At 43.1% G+C, this 18,851-nt stretch overlaps 2 protein-coding genes across 2 annotated transcripts in view; both read right to left on the minus strand.

Moving 5' to 3' along the window:
• LOC306914330 (uncharacterized protein) overlaps positions 1-18,201 on the minus strand; it is a 27,407-nt gene extending 9,206 nt beyond the window's left edge. Inside the window, exons 1-2 of the mRNA XM_079491327.1 lie at positions 17,321-18,201; positions 11,643-11,792 (exon numbers count right to left, since the gene is read on the minus strand). Of these exons, the coding sequence (XP_079347453.1) occupies positions 11,643-11,792; positions 17,321-18,169 (999 nt within the window). The 5' untranslated portion in view covers positions 18,170-18,201. The remainder of the gene's footprint in view (positions 1-11,642; positions 11,793-17,320) is intronic.
• On the minus strand, positions 4,391-5,398 carry LOC306914400 (calcium-binding protein 39-like; the record flags this gene model as incomplete). Its single annotated transcript, XM_079491394.1, has 1 exon — positions 4,391-5,398. One exon carries the CDS (start codon positions 5,396-5,398, stop codon positions 4,391-4,393), a length of 1,008 nt encoding a protein of 335 aa, XP_079347520.1.
• Positions 18,202-18,851: the final 650 nt, after the last annotated feature.

The raw sequence follows: 18,851 nt of genomic DNA on the forward strand, positions 1-18,851 counted from the left end.
AACAATCAGAACCATAAAATTGTCTTGAGTTATACATTAAAAGAACATATAGAACTAAAAGACAGGTCCTGTACCAAGCTGCTTGCCTTGTCTACCGAGTTGGAGATCGGGGTTCGACTCCAGTTCGACTCCAACTCCAGCTCAATCCAAATAACTTTATGATTATGAGGTGCTCCTCTACCATGCAATACAATTTCTTTAATAAAAGCCTCTACCCTATGCATATAATTTCGTGTTGCAATCACAATGTTGTTTCTCACAATCTCATGAATTTATTCATCTTCATATTTTTTCAAATAGGCCTATTCATTCAATGGAAGTGACTCTTTTCCCCCTCATTGAAATACACAATAGTTACCTATCTTCCTCTGATTCCCTGATGTTGTTTATTTCTCTATATTCAATTTTCAAACCTTTCTCCCTTAAAACAGAAGTGATATTTTCTTCCCAACGCATGTCTGCACAACTAAGTAAAGAAGAACTGAAATGGACCCAAGTTATCCAATCTTGCCATCATGTCATATCTACCTTTTTATGATATCCAGGAGTGTTAGAAGTATTATCAAATACAGAAAAGCATTCTCTAGGTTATATATCTCCTGATGTTGAAATAGATTTCTTTCCTCTCTTAAGAAATATTCATATTAAATTGTTTTTTCTCAATATAAGAAACCGCGGCAAAAAGATAACTAGGATCATCCCTGAAACGAGAATCCATATTTCTTAGTCTCTGAATAAAATAGTGAGATTAACCTTTCTTGTATGATGTAAATTGAACTGTCCATTAGGATACTTTAATAGCACTAGTAGTGTGTACAGTAACATTAGTGTCTGTCAATCGTTATTTCTCCATTCACACTCCCACCAATAAAAGACAAAAACCAAAAGTCTTTATTAAACAGCATGGAGGAAAAATGCTAGCTTAATTTGTGTCTGAATCTTAAGAACTCCTGTGTTTCCTTCTTCTCTCTGTGTTGCCTCTTCCCTGCTATGTTCCGTTTCTCCTCATCTCCCCTCTGATCCATGTGAACTTCTGAAGAGGGGCCTGAAAAGGACTCAACCGTTTAATCACTTCTGGGATGAGATCTGCCATTCTGTGTCCAACACAGTTGAATGAATGAATCAGAATGAATGAATCATCAACACCTCTAGCAGGGAAGAGACCGATATTGATCTACAAACAGGTCATTGTACTAAGGGGCTTTTATGTGCAGCCTTGTGTTACCATTCACCCCAAAAAGGCCTCTGTCCGGGCTCTGGACCGGGCCCCTGCCCATGCAGTGTCCATATGGAGCTGGCCTGTTCTGACATCTTTCTGACGTCTGCATAGACTCCATATTTGGGCATGCCTGACAAAGAACTCCATATATGGGCATAAAAGGGACACAGACATAATATCTGGGTGGGGCATGCATTTCCAACTTGCATCGTTCCAAGTAGACCATTGCCCAACGGGCACCGTTGTAGAGGCTCCAACAGGCACCGCTCTAGTCTTTAAAATGCAGTATCCACACAACATAGAGCATATTAATATTGTATGTTGACATTCTCCATAGAAAACACAATAGAGTGCAGGATACATAAGATTGCCATCTGATATTAATCTACAAAGTCAGGTGGACCCTGCATCATGGTACATGTGCTGGTGATATAAGAAACGGAACGGACAAAGACAAGACAACGTGAACAGAAAGACTGTTGTTTTACAATAATTATCTCGGTTACATTCCTATATAAACTTTTAGATTTGTATAGCATTTTTGAGTGGTGCAAACCACTCCAATAACCAGCTTTGTCTGTATCTATGTGTCTATGTATGTGTGTACCTGTACGTGGGACCCAAATAAATGAGCATGGTTACTATGGTCACCGACATTACGTCAGACCACAGCTGATCAGGCTAAATAAGACCTTGCAGCACTCAGTTCACACGGGTGTGATTTTTTTAATAGTGACTGACATTTTATCAGATTACATTTCTAGAAAAGAAATCACACCCGTGTAAACTGAGTGGTGCAAGGTCTTATATAGCCTGATCAGCTGTGGTCTGACGTAATGTCAGTGACCATAGTAACCATGCTCATTCTTTTGGTACACACACGTACAGGTACACGGGTACAGACAAAGCTGGTTGTTGGAGTGGTTTGCACCACGCAAAAAATCCACACATGAACAGCATTAAAAGGTAACAAACTTTTACAAGCTTTATTGGCTGAAGACTGGGATGTAATGTGGAAGTAAAAACAAAATGCTTTCGATTCACACAGACGATTTTCAACATCAAATGATCCTAACGATATAATACAAAGTTCCATTTTGTTGAGCTCACGCATTTGCACAAGGCACCACAAGCAACCAAAAAACAAAAAACAAAAAAAACAGAAAACTAGACAAACATTGTTGAAATGGATACAGGAAAGACCTCTTTAAAAGTGCACTTAAGTCCTTAAATCCTCCACACTTGCTTGCCTCCCTCAAACATCCAAACGTTTTAACCACATCCTCAATTAGTATTGAGGCCGTTTGTAGATCGTATATTTTCACCGGGCTCTACGATGAATCTGGCTTAATCGGTTGTTAATCGGCCGTCCAGACCAAACACTATAATAGTTTTTTTAAATAGTTCTAACTCAAGTGGATGGCAGAGTCCACGCCACAACAGGGATGAATAATACAGTATAGTATTTGGTGTGGACGGGGGCATTCATAATGTTACGGATCCAAGCTCCTGCAGGCCAGTGTTTCCTGCGACTACTGTGACTGTCCACCAGTGCCACCACTGTCATTTCTATAATAATGTCACCACCAGGCTGATAATTCTCACCTGTCATTTGAGATGTCTGTCACAGTCTGGTGTGTCATGCAGTGGCACAGTATCTCGTGAAGATTCAGGTAGAACATATTGGCAAGGATGCAGAGCAAGTTTAATCCGGTCAAATGCAGAGCAGATTTTAAAGTATTTAAGAATTAATCAAATTTTACAAGGAAGATGCACAAAAACTTTAGACAAGCTGGACATCTGAAAAGCACAGGATGTTTCATACAGGTGAAAAGCCCTTTACTTGTACAGTATGTAGCAAAAGCTTTAACACTGGTGCATGCAGTAATGAAGAAATTGAACACATGATGATTCATACAGGTGAAAAGCCCTTTGCTTATACAGTTTGTACTAAAAGCTTTAAGTTAAATTAAGTTGAACCAAGCTGAAACTCTGAAAGCACACATGATTCATACAGGTGAAAGGCCCTTTGCTTGCACAGTATGTAGCAAAAGCTTTACTAGTGGAATTATGAAGAAACACGTGATTCATATGGCAAAGCCCTTTGCTTAATACAGTTTGTAACAAAGGCTTTAGACAAGCTGCCTGGACATCTGAAAACACACATGATAATGAAAAGTGAAAAGCCCTTTGCTTGCATAGTTTGTAGTCGAAGCTTTAACCAAGCTGAAACTCTGAAAGCACACACACAGGGATTGATACAGGCATAAAGCCCTTTGCTGTTGTACACTTTGTAGTCAAAGCTTTAAAAGCCGTTTTGATCAAAACCAGGATGTTAGCGGCTCATTACTAAATCGTCGCTACCTCGCAGTTACTATATATTAACACTTCGGATGACTTATAAAAAGACGGTATAGCCAAATTAGCTTTAGCCGATTTTGCTTCAGGTTCATTTTGGGGTGAATTCTGGTCCAGGCTGAATCCTGTGGTAGGGAAGCTTAGGGACTACAGACTGTATCAATTAATTCTTAGTTAGGAGTTATGGTGGTCCTTGAAAATAAAAAGTTAGAGAAGGACTGTCCCCGTGGACTCCTAATGTGCCATATAGTAAATCACTGTCATACATATTCTGAAGAAAACATGGAGACTGATATTCAGTAATCTGAGCATACGTCTCCGCAGGGTCAGGTAGGTTATTGTGGGCTAGCAATGTCTGGAATTCACCAAGTAGGATGGAATATAAAAAATCTAACAGATCTGTCTTGGTCACTTGTAATGTGTACCTATTTGATGTTTGGACAAAATTTGTGGAAGTATAATATTTCTCTCCTGGTGGCGCTATAATAGGGGCAATGTTAAAAGGGTGGCAGAGTGGCATTTGTTTGTCTTACACTAGTTTTATTTTTTTTCAATAAGATTACCATTATAATGGTTAATAATTGGTATTTTCTGTCTCTCATTCCTAGCGACAGAAAGTTATGGCGCACAAGGATTGAATTTGGGAGTTTATTTTTTGAGGGGCATCAGCCCCTCCAATGTATGGAATATGAAGATTACATCATATGGTAGTCAAGTCTATTTGCTTAGGGCACTAAACGACAACGTAAAATGTCATGTGGCCGATATAAATACAGTGGGCACCGCTCACTTCATATGAGTGTGATTTATTTCCTAGGACTCTGGTCTCTTCAGATCCCTAATCCGTTTGATTAGATCGGTTTTCGTGTCTCTGAACTGCAAGTCATCGACCGTGCGGTCCTTCTGGAAGTTGCTCAGGAACTCAATTAATTTAGTCTGATTCTTGAGGAGGATGTCAATGATCGGTTGCGTCTTCAGATTTGCCACAAAAATCTTGAAGACATGGAAGGCCTCGAGCTGAATGTTGGGACTGGCGTCCCTGAGCAGATTCATCATCAGCTTGAGGTTCTCTGGCTTGCTGATGTAGCTTGTCATTACTGTGACGTTGTGCGTGTCCGACAGCAGCTCACCCAGCAACTTTAGCGACTGCCTCTTTGTGACGTAGTTCTCAGAGTGCAACAGCTTCTCGTAGTCCGCAAAAACAGCGTCGTAGTTTTGTTCCAGGTACTCGGCCACCATCGCTTTGTGTCTCGTCAGAAGGTCCCTAAAGGTGGTGAAGGCGTCGGAGCCGATTTCAAAGGGGGATATCTCAAAGTAGTTGAAGAAGCAGCGGAAGTGTTCCGAGTGCAGCACCGCCTTGGCCAGCAGCTCGTGGCGGATGCACTCCCTCAGCATCGACCCGCAGCTCAAGGCCACTGGCGGCATCTCGTACCCCTTCTGCAGTATTAAGAGGATTTCCTGATGAGAGCAGAAGTATTCGACGGCGGGGGTGCTCGTCCCGATCTGCCTCCTCAGGAAGTGGTTGAAGATCTGACACACGTCTTTCCTCGCCTCAAAGTCGACGACCTGGAGGTGTTCTACCAGCGCTATGAGTAGACCACTGTCGTGGAGTTCCTGAGCCAGCTGGGCGACCGTCTCCGTCTGCGGTTCCTTGTCATTGCTGCCGTACAAGATCTCCTTCATGGACACCAGGCACTTTGACACCTCCTCGGACGCCTTGTCCGTCGTCTTCTTGTCTTGTTCGATCAGGATGGGCAGGTTGTCCTTCAGCGTGCGGACGATGTCAGCAGGGCTCTTGTGGGATTTACCAAACAGTGGCATGGTGGAGGCTGACCACACACACCACATGCGCACACACTCGCTCACCTCATGCAGGACCCGGGTTCGTTCAGAGGGCAGCTCCTGGTTGGAGCCGAACTGGTCAATGTCTTGAGGGTCTAGTCTTGCTGATAGAGCCTTAGTGGAACGTGTATTGATGTTTCATGTCTCGGAGGCAGGTGAAGTCCCAGAGTATCACCGACGTATCTGATATAACTCTGAGATTTCCTTCCATTTTATGTCATTGGCTATACGGTGCTTGTGTCAACCTGGTGATGTCGCTGTGAGTCCTTCATATATATATGGAGTCCCAATATCGGTCATGCCCAAAGATAGAGTCTATGATGTCAGGCTTGGATGTTTCTGTTAGCTCCATACATGGAGTTCTAGGAGGGAGTCAGGACTCAGGAGCACGCCAAAAATCTCTCGTTGTTGTACCCGCCCGATCTCACCCAAACACTGTGAAATAACACAGATTGGCAATTCCGTACATACATGAGTACACTACAAGAACACCTCAAAATATGTACATATTACACTACTACTGTTTTGATTCTGTGCTATGGGGTTACAACTCGGACGGGGCCCGAGTCGGCTCAATCGAACTTCGCAACGTTCGCCACGCCAACTTGCTCGCTTTAGCTCGCTCGTGGTGGCTCAAGTTTGTGTTTTTCTCCCAGAGCGCAGCAATACTCTGTGGCTAGGCTATAGCTAGTTTCTTGGGACATTTGTGGTCGTAGTGACTACATCTGTCATTCAAATAATCATCATCAATCAATCATTTTTCGGCGATTATCTTAGTTTTAAGGGTAACTGTTGTATAATTGAAGATAAAGAACACCCTCTCGTGTAATATCGCTGTGTAGCCTATGTACCCGCCTAGTGCTAACGCAACCAGAGCAGCAAATAGACTAGCAGACTGTGTACACGCACAAATGCAACATACTCCTGGAGCCACTATCTACAGTACTTACTTGGTGTCCGAAACCACTGCAGACTGGAGCCAGTCTTACCTGGGTTTCACCAGTATGTAAAATGTGGTACAAGGAACAAAAATGTGTTAGACAAATATGTTATGGTAACATCAAACATGCGTACAGAGCCAAGGCTCTCCTCTTGCCAACTCGGATCTCCCGATCGTCCAGCTCATGCCCACTCACAAATCTGCTCTAAACTCCAGTAAGCCTGTCCAAACACTGCTGAGCTATACTTATATACATATTCTGAAGAAGACCTGGAGACTGATGACATTCAGAATTGGGTCTTAAGAATATTATAATGGTGTGTGAATTAGAATCTTCCACAGACGAGGCCAAGTTTTTGCCACAGACACACGATGGCCCCTGAGTGACTGCATCATTCTCCAACAGCTGACTTTCTGAATATTTAAAGCGTGCACTATGTTATTTTCCTCTTCCACCCTGGATTGAACCCTGGTTCCTGTGCAAGTGCTGAAGCTTTTACCATTGAGCTAATAGAGCCTGCCTGCTTGATCGGGGATACATTGAATCTTGACCAAAATTCATGTCATATCTGCATGTGTCTAGGTGAGACATTTGCCATGATCCTAAATGTCTCAATATAAGTGCAGGGAGACAACAATATAATACAACAATATAAGTTATATTATATAACATACTCATATGTTATACATATTGTATAACATACTCTACCATATACAGATTTTATTCAGTAAAACAAAGCATGCACTATGCAGTATTAGTAGCACGTGCCATGTGCTGTCTGCATATTTGTCCACCAGATGGCAGTGAAAACACTTTCTATAAACAAACTTTGGCAGAAACTAGATGCTATGCCTTGTTCTAATCTAAAATCTAAAGTATCTCCATCTCCTAATCCATGACTACTCTCACATGACTACTTTCATTTTAATGTAGTGCCAAAGAGGCACCAAATTAACAGGTTAACTAAGGACCATAAACATACCTTCTGTGTGTGTCTACAAAATGCTGTACCCCCTCCAACTGAATAATTTCCCCATTTTCAACTGTTTTTATTGTATTTTGACACTTGCTTTGCTCTCATGCCAATAAAGCTCCTTTGAATTGAATAGAGCGCATGCATAAAGTCAATGGTAAATCGAGTGGCAAAGTGAGTTTAACGTTGTTTAACATTGTTTAATACAATCAGATAGATTTTCTGTTTGGATGTATGGGCTGGCAAGGCCAGAAAGTAGTATTTTGCCACTCAGTAGGCATTCCTGCATAACTTATGGTATGATGATGTGGTGTCACCACACACCAGGAGCAAACACTCCAGAAGGACTGTTTGTAGAACAGGGGCTATAAATGACAAACAGTCAAGTCCAATACCACTATAGCCTATATCTATACAGACAGGAGATTGCTTAACAACTAGATATAGAGACGCATACCTGTACTGGTGCATCATAAAACAAGGCTGAAGCCCAACAGGCCAACCATGGTGGAGAGAGATGCACACTCTGTGGGAAAGCGTGGCCAAGGTCTATAAATAACAAACATCAAGTTCAATACCACTATATAGATGATGAGTAAGGCTTGGACCGAGGCTACTATATAGATATATACACAGGCGATTGCTTAACAACTAAGCTAACAACAACTAAACTAACTATGGATGTGTGTAATGCACAATAAAGCGCTTTGGATAAAAGGTGCTATATAAATGCACCATTTGTGCACAAGTGTGTAATCAGATTAATCAGACTAAGACTAAAATACAAAAATATTGATATTTAGTCGACAAAGTCTAGACTACGCATTATAACAATTTCAGTTTACTAAAACTAAATGTAGTGCTAATGCTAATCAAAAGACAATACACAATCAGAAGGGACTCCATTCAACAAAGTATATATTTCTCCGTTGAGCAGAAACCTCATATCTCCATAGTTGGACTTTTCGTAAATGAACGACTTGATCACTACCGAGTCACACAAAAGTAGCAGATCGTACTTTTGCGTTTATGAATTTGAAATCCTGAAAAGTTAGAGTTTTGCACATAATGAGGTTTCCACCCTACAGAGACGATGTTTTTTAAGTCGGGCCTTTAAAGTTTTTTAATACTTGAAGTGGTTAAAAAGGACCACTTTTCAACCTATCTTCATATAATTGGTCCTCACTAATGTTCATGATAAAATGCCACATTTTGTTCTAGGCCTACTTTGTGTCTCATAGGCTGTGGGCCGCAAGCAATATTAAATATTTAGATTTGTATTATCGTGAGAATGATGGCTTCCATTTTCGGATTCGCATTTCAGGAATGAAAAGCCTGCCGTTAGCTTGGATTCCCCATTAATGATGTCACTGGTGGGTGGGTTTCTGAACTGCCCACAGCCCTCCTATGAGACACAGACCGAGTGGATCTTTTTTTTCTCCTCCATTTTATCATCATCATTAGTGAAGACCAATTATATGAAGATAGGTTGAAAAGTGGTGAAGTGGTCCTTTAAGCAACACAAAGAAAAAAACAAACGTATGAAACAAATGACGCAAAACAACTAGTTGCATCTATGTGCAGTTTTTTTATTTTACAAAAAAGAAACAGTGTAAAGTGTTACGATGTCACAAAAATATATATAATTATGTACAATGATTTTGGACTGTTAGGCAACAATCGTTGTTGTGAAGGTATATCTACAGATAACTACAGTTATGTACAGGTACTAGGCACTTAGCGGGAGTCGTCGCGCAGAGCCAACATGGGCGAAGAAGAGACATTCTAGGCACTATTAGTGTTCAGAGACAGAAAAGTGCTTCCTCGAAACCCTGGCACTGTTGGTGACCCAAACAAAGGGACCGAAATGCTATTAGGCACTTGTTCTGGTGTGTGTGTGTGTGTGTGTGTGTGTGTGTGTGTGTGTGTGTGTGTGTGTGTTGATGGAAAATCTGGCATTGTCCAACCAATATTGCTGCCATGTATTTAGAGAAGACTCGAAAGCCACAAAGTGCTGTCGAGCAAGGAAGTTAACCCCCAAAGTGCAGAGGAGCTGCTCCAAACAGAAGACCACCTGCTAGGCTGTACGATAGGATATGATATAAGATGTTCTATGGAAGCCACCTTAAGCACAGACTAGATAGTCGAGGGGCCACAGGCCCAAAAGCTCACGGAATAGAGTTTAACCTGTGATGTCATGCCATACTTTTTATTTGTGTTTTTTCTATTCATTTGGTCATTAAAGGTCCACACACTTCATGACCATAGGTGAGAGTAGGAACGAAGATTGCTCGGTAGACGGAGAGCTTTGCCTTCAGCGACTGCAATACCGCACCGAATGTCCAGTCCACGAGGTACGTGCCCAGGGGGCCGGCCCGGTTCCGGCGAGCCGCCCCGCTTCCGAAACGGTCGAGAAATGACAGAGTTACCAACCAAGCTATTTTCGTGCTTGGACAGACAGACAGGGAAACTTTGACAGGAAAAGACTCGCTCACCGTATAGAAAAGACAGACAGACACAGGGACAAACATGGCTGTGTAATGGAGTGGTTGCACCAATCAAAAATACAAATATAAAGTACGGCATGACATCCCAGGCCCTTTCAGATTTTGGGTGACTGGCTCCCCGGCTAAAATCAGTGGTTCCCAAAAGCTGAGAGAGAGATGAAGTTTGACAGCACTGTCATTGTGTAGAGTTGTTTTGGATTCATGTTGGTGTTTTTGCAGCAGTGGTGGAAAGTAACATTTACTAAGTAAGTACATTTACTCAAGTACCGTACTTGAGTACAATTTTGAGGTATTTGTACTTTTGAGTATTTCCAATACTTTTACTTTTCATTAAATCTTAAGAGGCAAATATTTTACTCCACTACATTTGTTTTAGTTACTAGTTACTTTAAAGTAACCACTGGGATAGATGAAGGCTCTGGAACAACTGCCGTAGAATTAAACAACCGTTAGAATATGGCTTTCTGATTCTATAAAGATTATTCTACAGTACAAAGTAGTGTTAATGTGGAAGATGACTCCTTCCTAGGCTGGGGAGATGGCATTAGAGTCTGCGTCATTTGAAAGTGGAGAGGAGGTAGATTTCTTTGATGACTCTAATTTTGTTTTGTGTTCTTGAGGATTGAATGTACAAAAAAAAAAGAAAGAAAAGAAAAGTGTCCAAATAAAGGTGAAAAGAAAAAAAAACTAATGGAATAGAATCATTTCTAGAATCATTTCTAGAATGTTTTTTTTTTTTGCACGGAATGTCTGTTTGAGAGTTCTACTTCAATTATCAATCCAATCCAAACAAGATGGTGGTTCTCATTGGTTTACGGGGAACAGACCACCATTTTGGAAGAGTTGTCTCTTTCCCTTTTGGATGTCAAAACCCTAGTGCTTGCTTTGTTTTTTGCTTTGTTCTTCTTAGGAGAATAATTCACTAGGAATTAATTCAAAGCACCCATGGCTCTCCCATAGTAGGGTGACAACAACATCAGTGGAATTTCATAATAACTACAGTTATAACTTACAGTTCTGACAGTGTCTACTGAGCAACAACAAAACCTTGTAAAGCAGTGGGATGTTGACTGTTGGCAGCACCAACGTGGCTTTAGCAGACATATTTACCTTAGCAGTATAAAAATGGCCTACGGTGACTAGTCCTGTGACAATTATTACATAATCACATTAATTGTCGTTTCCATGTTGAAAAAAATGTTCATACATTACAGTCCGGTCAAATCCGTAGCAAGAAGTTAAAACACGTTTGCCGTCTTGAGACTTGGTAGTGAGAATGCGTTGGTATGAACGTGGCTTCAGCAGACATGTCAAATTGTCTATGTTAGATCCATTTGGCCGTTGAGGAGCGCTTTCTTGTTTCTTTCATTTTAAGTCCAGGAGGGGGCGCTGCAGCGTCACTGCTGCTTGTCATCCAAGGCGGTGCCTAACCCATTTAGACCTGAGGATGCATGTGTGTCACACCTCATCGCTTTGAAGTTTGAACCACTTTACGCACTATTTTAAACTTTAGCTGTTGAAATATAGCAGATCTACAAGCTCAGCTACGAGCTTGTAGATCTGCTACTTTTGAAAAATCGTGAAAATGTGGTTCTTTCACAGCATTTTTTAACTCATATCTTTGCTTCTGGGCTCACTGGAACAATATTTTCCAATATTTTTTGCCAAATACATACCATTTTGGCGGTCTTTGACATGAAATAGTTTAAGAACCACCGGTATGGAAACATGTTTTTTCAGAAAACTGTCAGGATTTGGAAGACATTTTTTGCAGAATCTTGGTCTCGGGTCGTAATGGCCTAACTGACCATCCACAGGGTGAAGGGGACGAGCAGCGTGGGCACGACGGTGAAGAGGGAGACCCCCATACACAGCATGGACAGGACCCCCAGGAACGCTGTGCGGAGCACGTTCCGCTGGTCACGGACGAGTGCCTTCAGCCACAGGCAGAACTGGAAGAGAGAGGAACAAAACGGTGAATGTTAAAACACACGGTATAAGTTAACGCATTCAGGATCGTGAACCCCTTTTGATGTTATATGTTATACTTTAGCTATCGAAAAATAGCAGATCTACAAGCTCATAGCGCTACGAGCTTGTACTGTAGATCTGTGAAAATGTGACACAAATCTTTGCTTCTGGGGGGGTCCCTGGAACAACATATTTACAGATGGGGTCCGCGGCCAAATAGAGATAATTCTGGGGGTCCTTGACATGAAAAGGGTTGCGCACTACTGACAAAAAGGTTGAGCACCACTGACATAGAAACATAGGTTTTTTAGAAAACTGTAAATGGGTTAAAGCTGCACTATGTAACTTTCTTCTTCTACCCCTAAATCTCATCAAATGGTGATTCATGGCTTAATGCCGAATAAATAATGGACCTTGATAAGAAATGGGTTGAAAACGACTGGTCTAAGTAGCAATAGCAATAGAGCGCCGAAGTCCTGACGTCACTCGCTCATCCCCTGGTTCACTTTCTCTATGGAGAATAACATGGGGTCATCTTAAAATAGTTTCATTTAAGCGTTGTGGTCCAAAAATAAACAAGCAGTCTCGACGTTATTGTCAGGGAGGTGTCTCTGTATCGTTTGCGACAGTCAGTCAGTCATATATGGTCTGTTTCTAGCGAAAATTTTACTAATTCAGTAGCAGTAACAATAGCGTTTGTCAGTTGATTGTTCATATCCCGTGGATTTGCGCCCTCTACCGATATTGACGTCAGACTCGGTGCTCTATGCCACAATATAACAATACTCTAGTATGCAAGTCTTGTATTAGAAATTACACATTTAACAGTACAAAAAGTATTGGCACCTCTTCTACCCCGGATTTGAACCCAAGTTCAATTGTATTAAGATACAGATTGGGCAAAATAATAGTTTTATTCCTTAAAAAAAAAAGTGATATTTGTTTGGGGGTCCTTTACAACAACCACAGATCTAAACGGACAGAAAAAAGGGTTCCCTTGCCAGCGGACCCCCCCCAACCCTCCCCCCCCAAAAAAACGTTGTCAGATGTTTGCCAGGAACGGGCGTGATGATGACGTCACGTTCGTTCACGTCTCATTTGCCAATTGGATTGAGTTTGCCGCCGTGGAAGTTTCCACCAAGCAATGTTTGCCAAAACTCAATGGAGTGGGAAGAATGTTTTGAAATGTGGAGACCTACTTTAGAGGTTAGGAGGGATAGAGAGAGAGAGAGAGAGAGAGAGAGAGAGAGAGAGAGAGAGAGAGTACTCAGATTTTTATAATGTCTAAGTCAGTGGTTTTCAACCAGTGGTCCGGAGACCACCAGTGGTCCCTGAGTGTAAAATGACGGGTCCATTTGGTTTCATTTTACGCTCTCAAGTGTATTATTGTTAAACATCATTTTGGCATTTAGCCAAAATAGCCTATCTCAATAAGCTCACACACATTGCTCAGACCAGCGATTCTCAACCTTTGTAATTTACACGGACACCTCGGTTTGATTTAAGCTCTGCTACCCCCAATGTACCTTGTAAAATCATCTGCATCAGAAGTAATTCACCCCAAAAAATACTTATTTGCTATCAATTACACACCCCTTTAAGCATTGAATTCATGGAGATTTGTTTTTTTCATCACATTCCTAAGCCAAGTTTTTGAGGAGAGGAGGATAGATATTCGTTTGTCATTATCAAACAAAAGTCAAGGGGATTAGATGGCTTACAGGACGCACACACGCACGCACACACACACACACACACACAAAGACTTAGGAATTCTGTCCTTTTCACTTTAACATGTCAAAGCGACTCCATTTCCTTAATTTTACTGGCTACTGTGACCAACCAAGTTCTACTAAGTTGAGATCATCACTTCCATTTTAAACATTTTTATTTTTTTTAAAGAAGTACTTCCTCAAATCTTTTAACCCAGATATACAATGAAACTGAAAATCGTTATGCTAAAACTTTGGAGTTGAAATGGGAGTTCTTCTCACCGAAACAGACGTCCAACTGAGCGAGTGGGCATTCCCCACATTCCTCACCTACTAACCCACTCACCTAGCTTAGCGCCGTTCACATGAGTTGAGCTCAGCGACTGACTGCGACTGACTCCTTCAACCAATTGCAGGTGCTGTATAAGGGCAGTGGTTCTCAATGTGGGGTCCAGTGACCTTGGTTGAATGCTTGATTCTGATTGGTCAATCGCTGAATTCAGCTGTGTGTTATTTCTTGATAATGACCGCTCCGCTCTATAACAGAGCGCCGTCTAATCAAAGCCTCAGAGCACCTTCTGCGGCGCTTGGATTTTATGCTCGTTGGTCATTATTTCTCGACAACTACCGCCGCTTCATACATTATCCCTTGCATATCGAGGCATGCCGATTGTTCCCTTTCAACTTTTCTAATAGTGGGACATGTACTGTATATACATATATATTCTTTGTCTTTTTTTTTGCATCCATGGGAACAGGCTTAGTTAGAATTTGGAGCAGCACTTAATAGGTCTTTACTCTAGGTCTTACAACAAGTAGCAACATCTCCTATACCACACACACACACACACACACACACACACACACACACACACCCACACCCTCTGAGTGTGTGTGTGTGTGTGTGTGTGTGTGTGTGTGTGTGTGTGTGTGTGTGTGTGTGTGTGTGTGTGTGTGTGTGTGTGTGTTTTCTCTCTCTCGGCTGCAGGCAGCATGGTTTGGTTTTATGGGGCTGCTTACTGGCCTGGAGCAAAAGGTCTGTCAGACTGTCTGGCTCTGTTGGCTCCGCCTCACCCCTCTGTCTGCCCGCATGTCTGCCCATCTGTCTGTCTGTCTGTCTGTCTGTCTGCTTGCCTGATCACCTACCTACTGCCCTGTCTGTCTGTCTGCCTGCTCGCTTGCCTGATCACCTACCTACTGCCCTGTCTGTCTGCATACAGCTCTCCACACTAGAAATATGGCAGTGATTTGGCATGGCGGTGGGCGCCTCAATGGACTCCTTGTTCTCTCTCTCCCCTCCATGGCTTTTCCCTGAGACGCACAACCCACATTTCCCCCCACTTTCCGCTACACCCCCTGGAAAAAGGAGGAGGAAAAAGAAAATGAAGAAAGCCAGAACGCACAGGAACAGTGACATGCTGTTTTCATCACACCTTGTTTTTTAGTTTTTTTTCCTGAACCCCTTAAACCAGTGGTCCCCAAACTTTTTTAGCCTGTGACCCAAAAGAGAAATGTTATGTCTTCTCAGGACCCAAACTAGTGAAAATAACAGATTTTTTTTCTATTTTATGGAATTTCATATGGGGGGGGGGGGGGGGGGGTCGCTGGAACTACATATTTTCAGATCGGGGTCCACAGCCAATTACAGATAATTCTGGGGGTCCTTGAAGTGAAAAAGGTGACATAGAAACAGGTTTTTCAGAAAACCGTTTAGAAGCCTTTTTTTTTTTTAATCGGCCTCAGGTCTAAATGGGTTAAACCAGTAGGTTCTCAAACATACTAATGTCAAGGTCACCTCCACATTATTGGGCCACGGACCAAAACCCAGGAGGTCCATGGACTTTGAGAACCGCTGACTTAAACTATTATTGTAAAATAAGTTGTGGTGCAACAGTGTCATGCGAAAGTTGGCAAACATGGCATGTAAGCAAACATGGCAACATGGCAAGTTCACAATGTGTCGCGAGGAGCTTGTAGCTCAGCGGTTTTGTAACAACGACGTGCTCTAAATGTGAGTAAAGAAACCAAGCCATTGAAGGAGTAAAGCCAGGAGGAGGAGCAGTGCTGATTTCCTGGACTAAGACTAGGACGTAAAATGTTTGTCTACTACTAAATTCACTGATGAAAACGAAATAACAAATAAGCTATGATGACTAGAGCTATAAGACTAAATTTCATCAAACAAATACAAACTAGACTACAATGTTAGGAAGTGACTAGTGTTGAAGAGATCCAGTAGAACTAAAAGACAAGTCATTTTATGTGTATCGTATTTTCAAGTGTAAAATCAGCCATTACGACGCCACCAAGGCCTGCCAAAATACATTTTAGTCAACTAAATCAACTGTAGACTTAGTCGACTACAATGTTAGGATATATTTAGTATGTGACTGAAACTAAATTACATTTTAGTCAAAAGAACTATGACTAAAACTAAATCAAAATGTGCTGACAAAATCAACACTGAGAGAAACAGGAGATGATGATGATGATGTCTGTGAGGTCTGGTTTTTAACTGGAGGGCAAACGGCGCTTCTCACAAAACCACAAAGTAGAGAGGAGAAGAATAGAGAAACAGTCACACGACGGAAAAAACATTTCAGAGACAGAACCAACAACGATGGAGTGGAGAGCTGCAGGCTAACCGTTATGTAAGACTAGCTGTCCTTGAGGTCAGTAATTTCAAATTTGACCTCATCGTCAATTCACTCACAAAACAATATGAGTGTCCGCTCCCCCCTCCTCCCACCCATGTTCTTTATTTTTACAATACTGGAAAGAAACTCCTACATTTTGTTTTGGTTAAAACAAAAAGTGTATTCAAACGTTAAAGCTCTGTATTCTGGACTGATAGTAATTATCACTGTGAACAGAAAATAAACGTTCAGGAAAGAGAACGACCAACCCATTTATCAGCTTCAAATTTGTAATATTCCAATCCCAATTGTGTCTGCTCGTGTTCTTTGTTTCATCACTTATTTGTTTATCTTATCATATCCTTTTCCAACTTCTCCTGGTTGGGTGAAATTGGTATCCTGGTCTGGATTTTTTTTTGCTGGAGAGACCAGGAGACCCAACAAACACACCATGTCAACACACACACACACACACACACACACACACACACCATGTCAACCACACACACCATGGCAGTCACACACACACACACACACACACACACACACACACACACCATGTCAACACACACACACACACCATGTCAACCACACACACACACACACACACACACACACACACACACACACACACACAGAGTGCTTAAAGCCACTGGTTCTCAACCATCCTAACAGGTGGTCCCAAGCTAAAATGATGGGATAGTTGGTAACCAAATGGACCCTTATAGATATTTAACTCTTGAGATCGTAAAATGAAACCAAATGGACCCTCACCATTTGGCTTAATTTTATGCTCTCAAGAGTTAAATTATTGTTAAAAATATCTGCAAGCATTAGGCTAGCGATCAATGTTTGCCTAGCTGTTATCTCTCTTATTGGTAGCACATCAATACAGCATGGGTCCGGAGACGGGCTAGGGATTGTGTGGACAACATCTCATCCTTGAACGACGAGAACAACGTTTTTGTTTTTTTTGTCTGAATCTGAGTAAACGTCTGGGTTTCCGAGGCTAAAATATGTCATCAAATGGCCGCTCAAAATGCTGAATAAGTAATGGGCCTCGATCTAAAAAAGGGGTTGAAAACCAGTGCGTAAAAAGCCATCGCCAACCATTCAACCACCAGCAGCAGCACCCATAGACATATCTCTTGGCACCCTCACCTTGTCAGTCTGCAGGCTGACGGGGTCCCCGTAGCGGCATCCCGTCACGTAGTGCTCGCAGTTGTTCCACAGCAGGCTGTAGAACGGAACGGGGCCGACGAGGCGCTCCGCGCGCACGGCCACCTCCTCGCCGGCCACTAGCCGCGGAGGAGTCGGACCCCCCGCCGCCTCCACCGCCGCCGCCGCGGGGATCATCCTCGCGTCCATGGCGTTGCGCAGCACGTCGGCGCCGTACGCGAAGTCCTCCACGGAGTCCACGCGCACGCTCGCCTGCTTGGAGAGCACACCGAGGACGAGGCGCGTGTTGGTCACGAACGGGCCGATCGGGCCGCCGCCGCGGGTCAGCGCCGGCAGCACGTCGGGGATGAGGTGCGCCACGCGGCCGTCGCCCAGGTAGATGCCAAAGTGGGTGAACAGGGTGCGGGGCACCTCGAGCAGGTCGCCCCGCTGGTAGTGCTGGTGGTGGGCCGCCGGCGGGGAGCCAACTCCGGGAGCGACCTGCGGCGGGCTGATCCCATTCCCTTCAAAGTGCTGCTTGGTCTTCGGGTTGTTGTTGTCCTCGTCCCGCTCCGAGTCCGACCTGCTCCTCCTCCTCCTCCTCTCCGGCACGTACAGCAGGCTGAAGACCTTGATGTGGGCGAGGAAGAACAACTTCTCCAGGATGAACGTGAGCGAGTCGAGCATGGCTGGGGGAATAGAGAACGACAGAGACAGGGAGTACAGCGGGGGCTTGTTGAACCTCTCCGTCCTCTCTGCTGGCCGCTGGATCATCTGTATGTGCCGTACGCTCTGTTCCTCCAACAGAACAGGATGTGTGTGTAGAGACTGTAGTTTACTCTTCACTAACATCCACTACACTACTCTTGCTGTCTGTTGTGAGACCCACTTGCAGTGTTGCCAGATTGTGTGAGAGAAATAAGCAAGCAGGTCTATGCAAACAAGCCCAAAAGGGACTAGGCTATTTGAAAATAGCCTTGTAGATCTTCTATTTTTTGTCTTCTATTTTTGATTTTTTTTTAGGGGCACGAGCCCATCCTATATTCAGCTATTAGTGTAGATTCTCGTCTTACACAAACATAAAATTCCCATTGACAATGAATGGAGAATTTATGTCATACTAGAGCGGTGCCCGTTGGGCACTGGCCTACTTGGAACGATGCAAGTTAGTTGGAAATGCACGTGACGATGGAAGTTGGAGATCCATGCACCACCCGGCTATGCAATACCCATTGTACCCGTGTCAGAGTACCCGTTCCACCCATCTGTCTGTGTTCCTTTTATGCCCATATATGGAGATTTCTGTATCTGTCTCTCTGTGTCCTTCCTATATTAAGGTGGCGTTCTGTGTCAGGCATGCCGCATGCCCAACTATGGAGTGTTGTGATGTCGAACAGGCCAGCTCCATATATGGACCCTGGGCAGGGGCCCGGTCCAGAGCCCGGGCGGAGGCCTTTTGTGGCTGTCCTGGACAACCGTGGGTCAGACCGACTCGACACCGGGCACTGCACTCCCTGTGGGGGTGTGGAACGCG

Source organism: Electrona antarctica (genome assembly GCF_951216825.1).
Source record: "Electrona antarctica genome assembly, chromosome: 21".
NCBI lineage: Eukaryota > Metazoa > Chordata > Actinopteri > Myctophiformes > Myctophidae > Electrona > Electrona antarctica.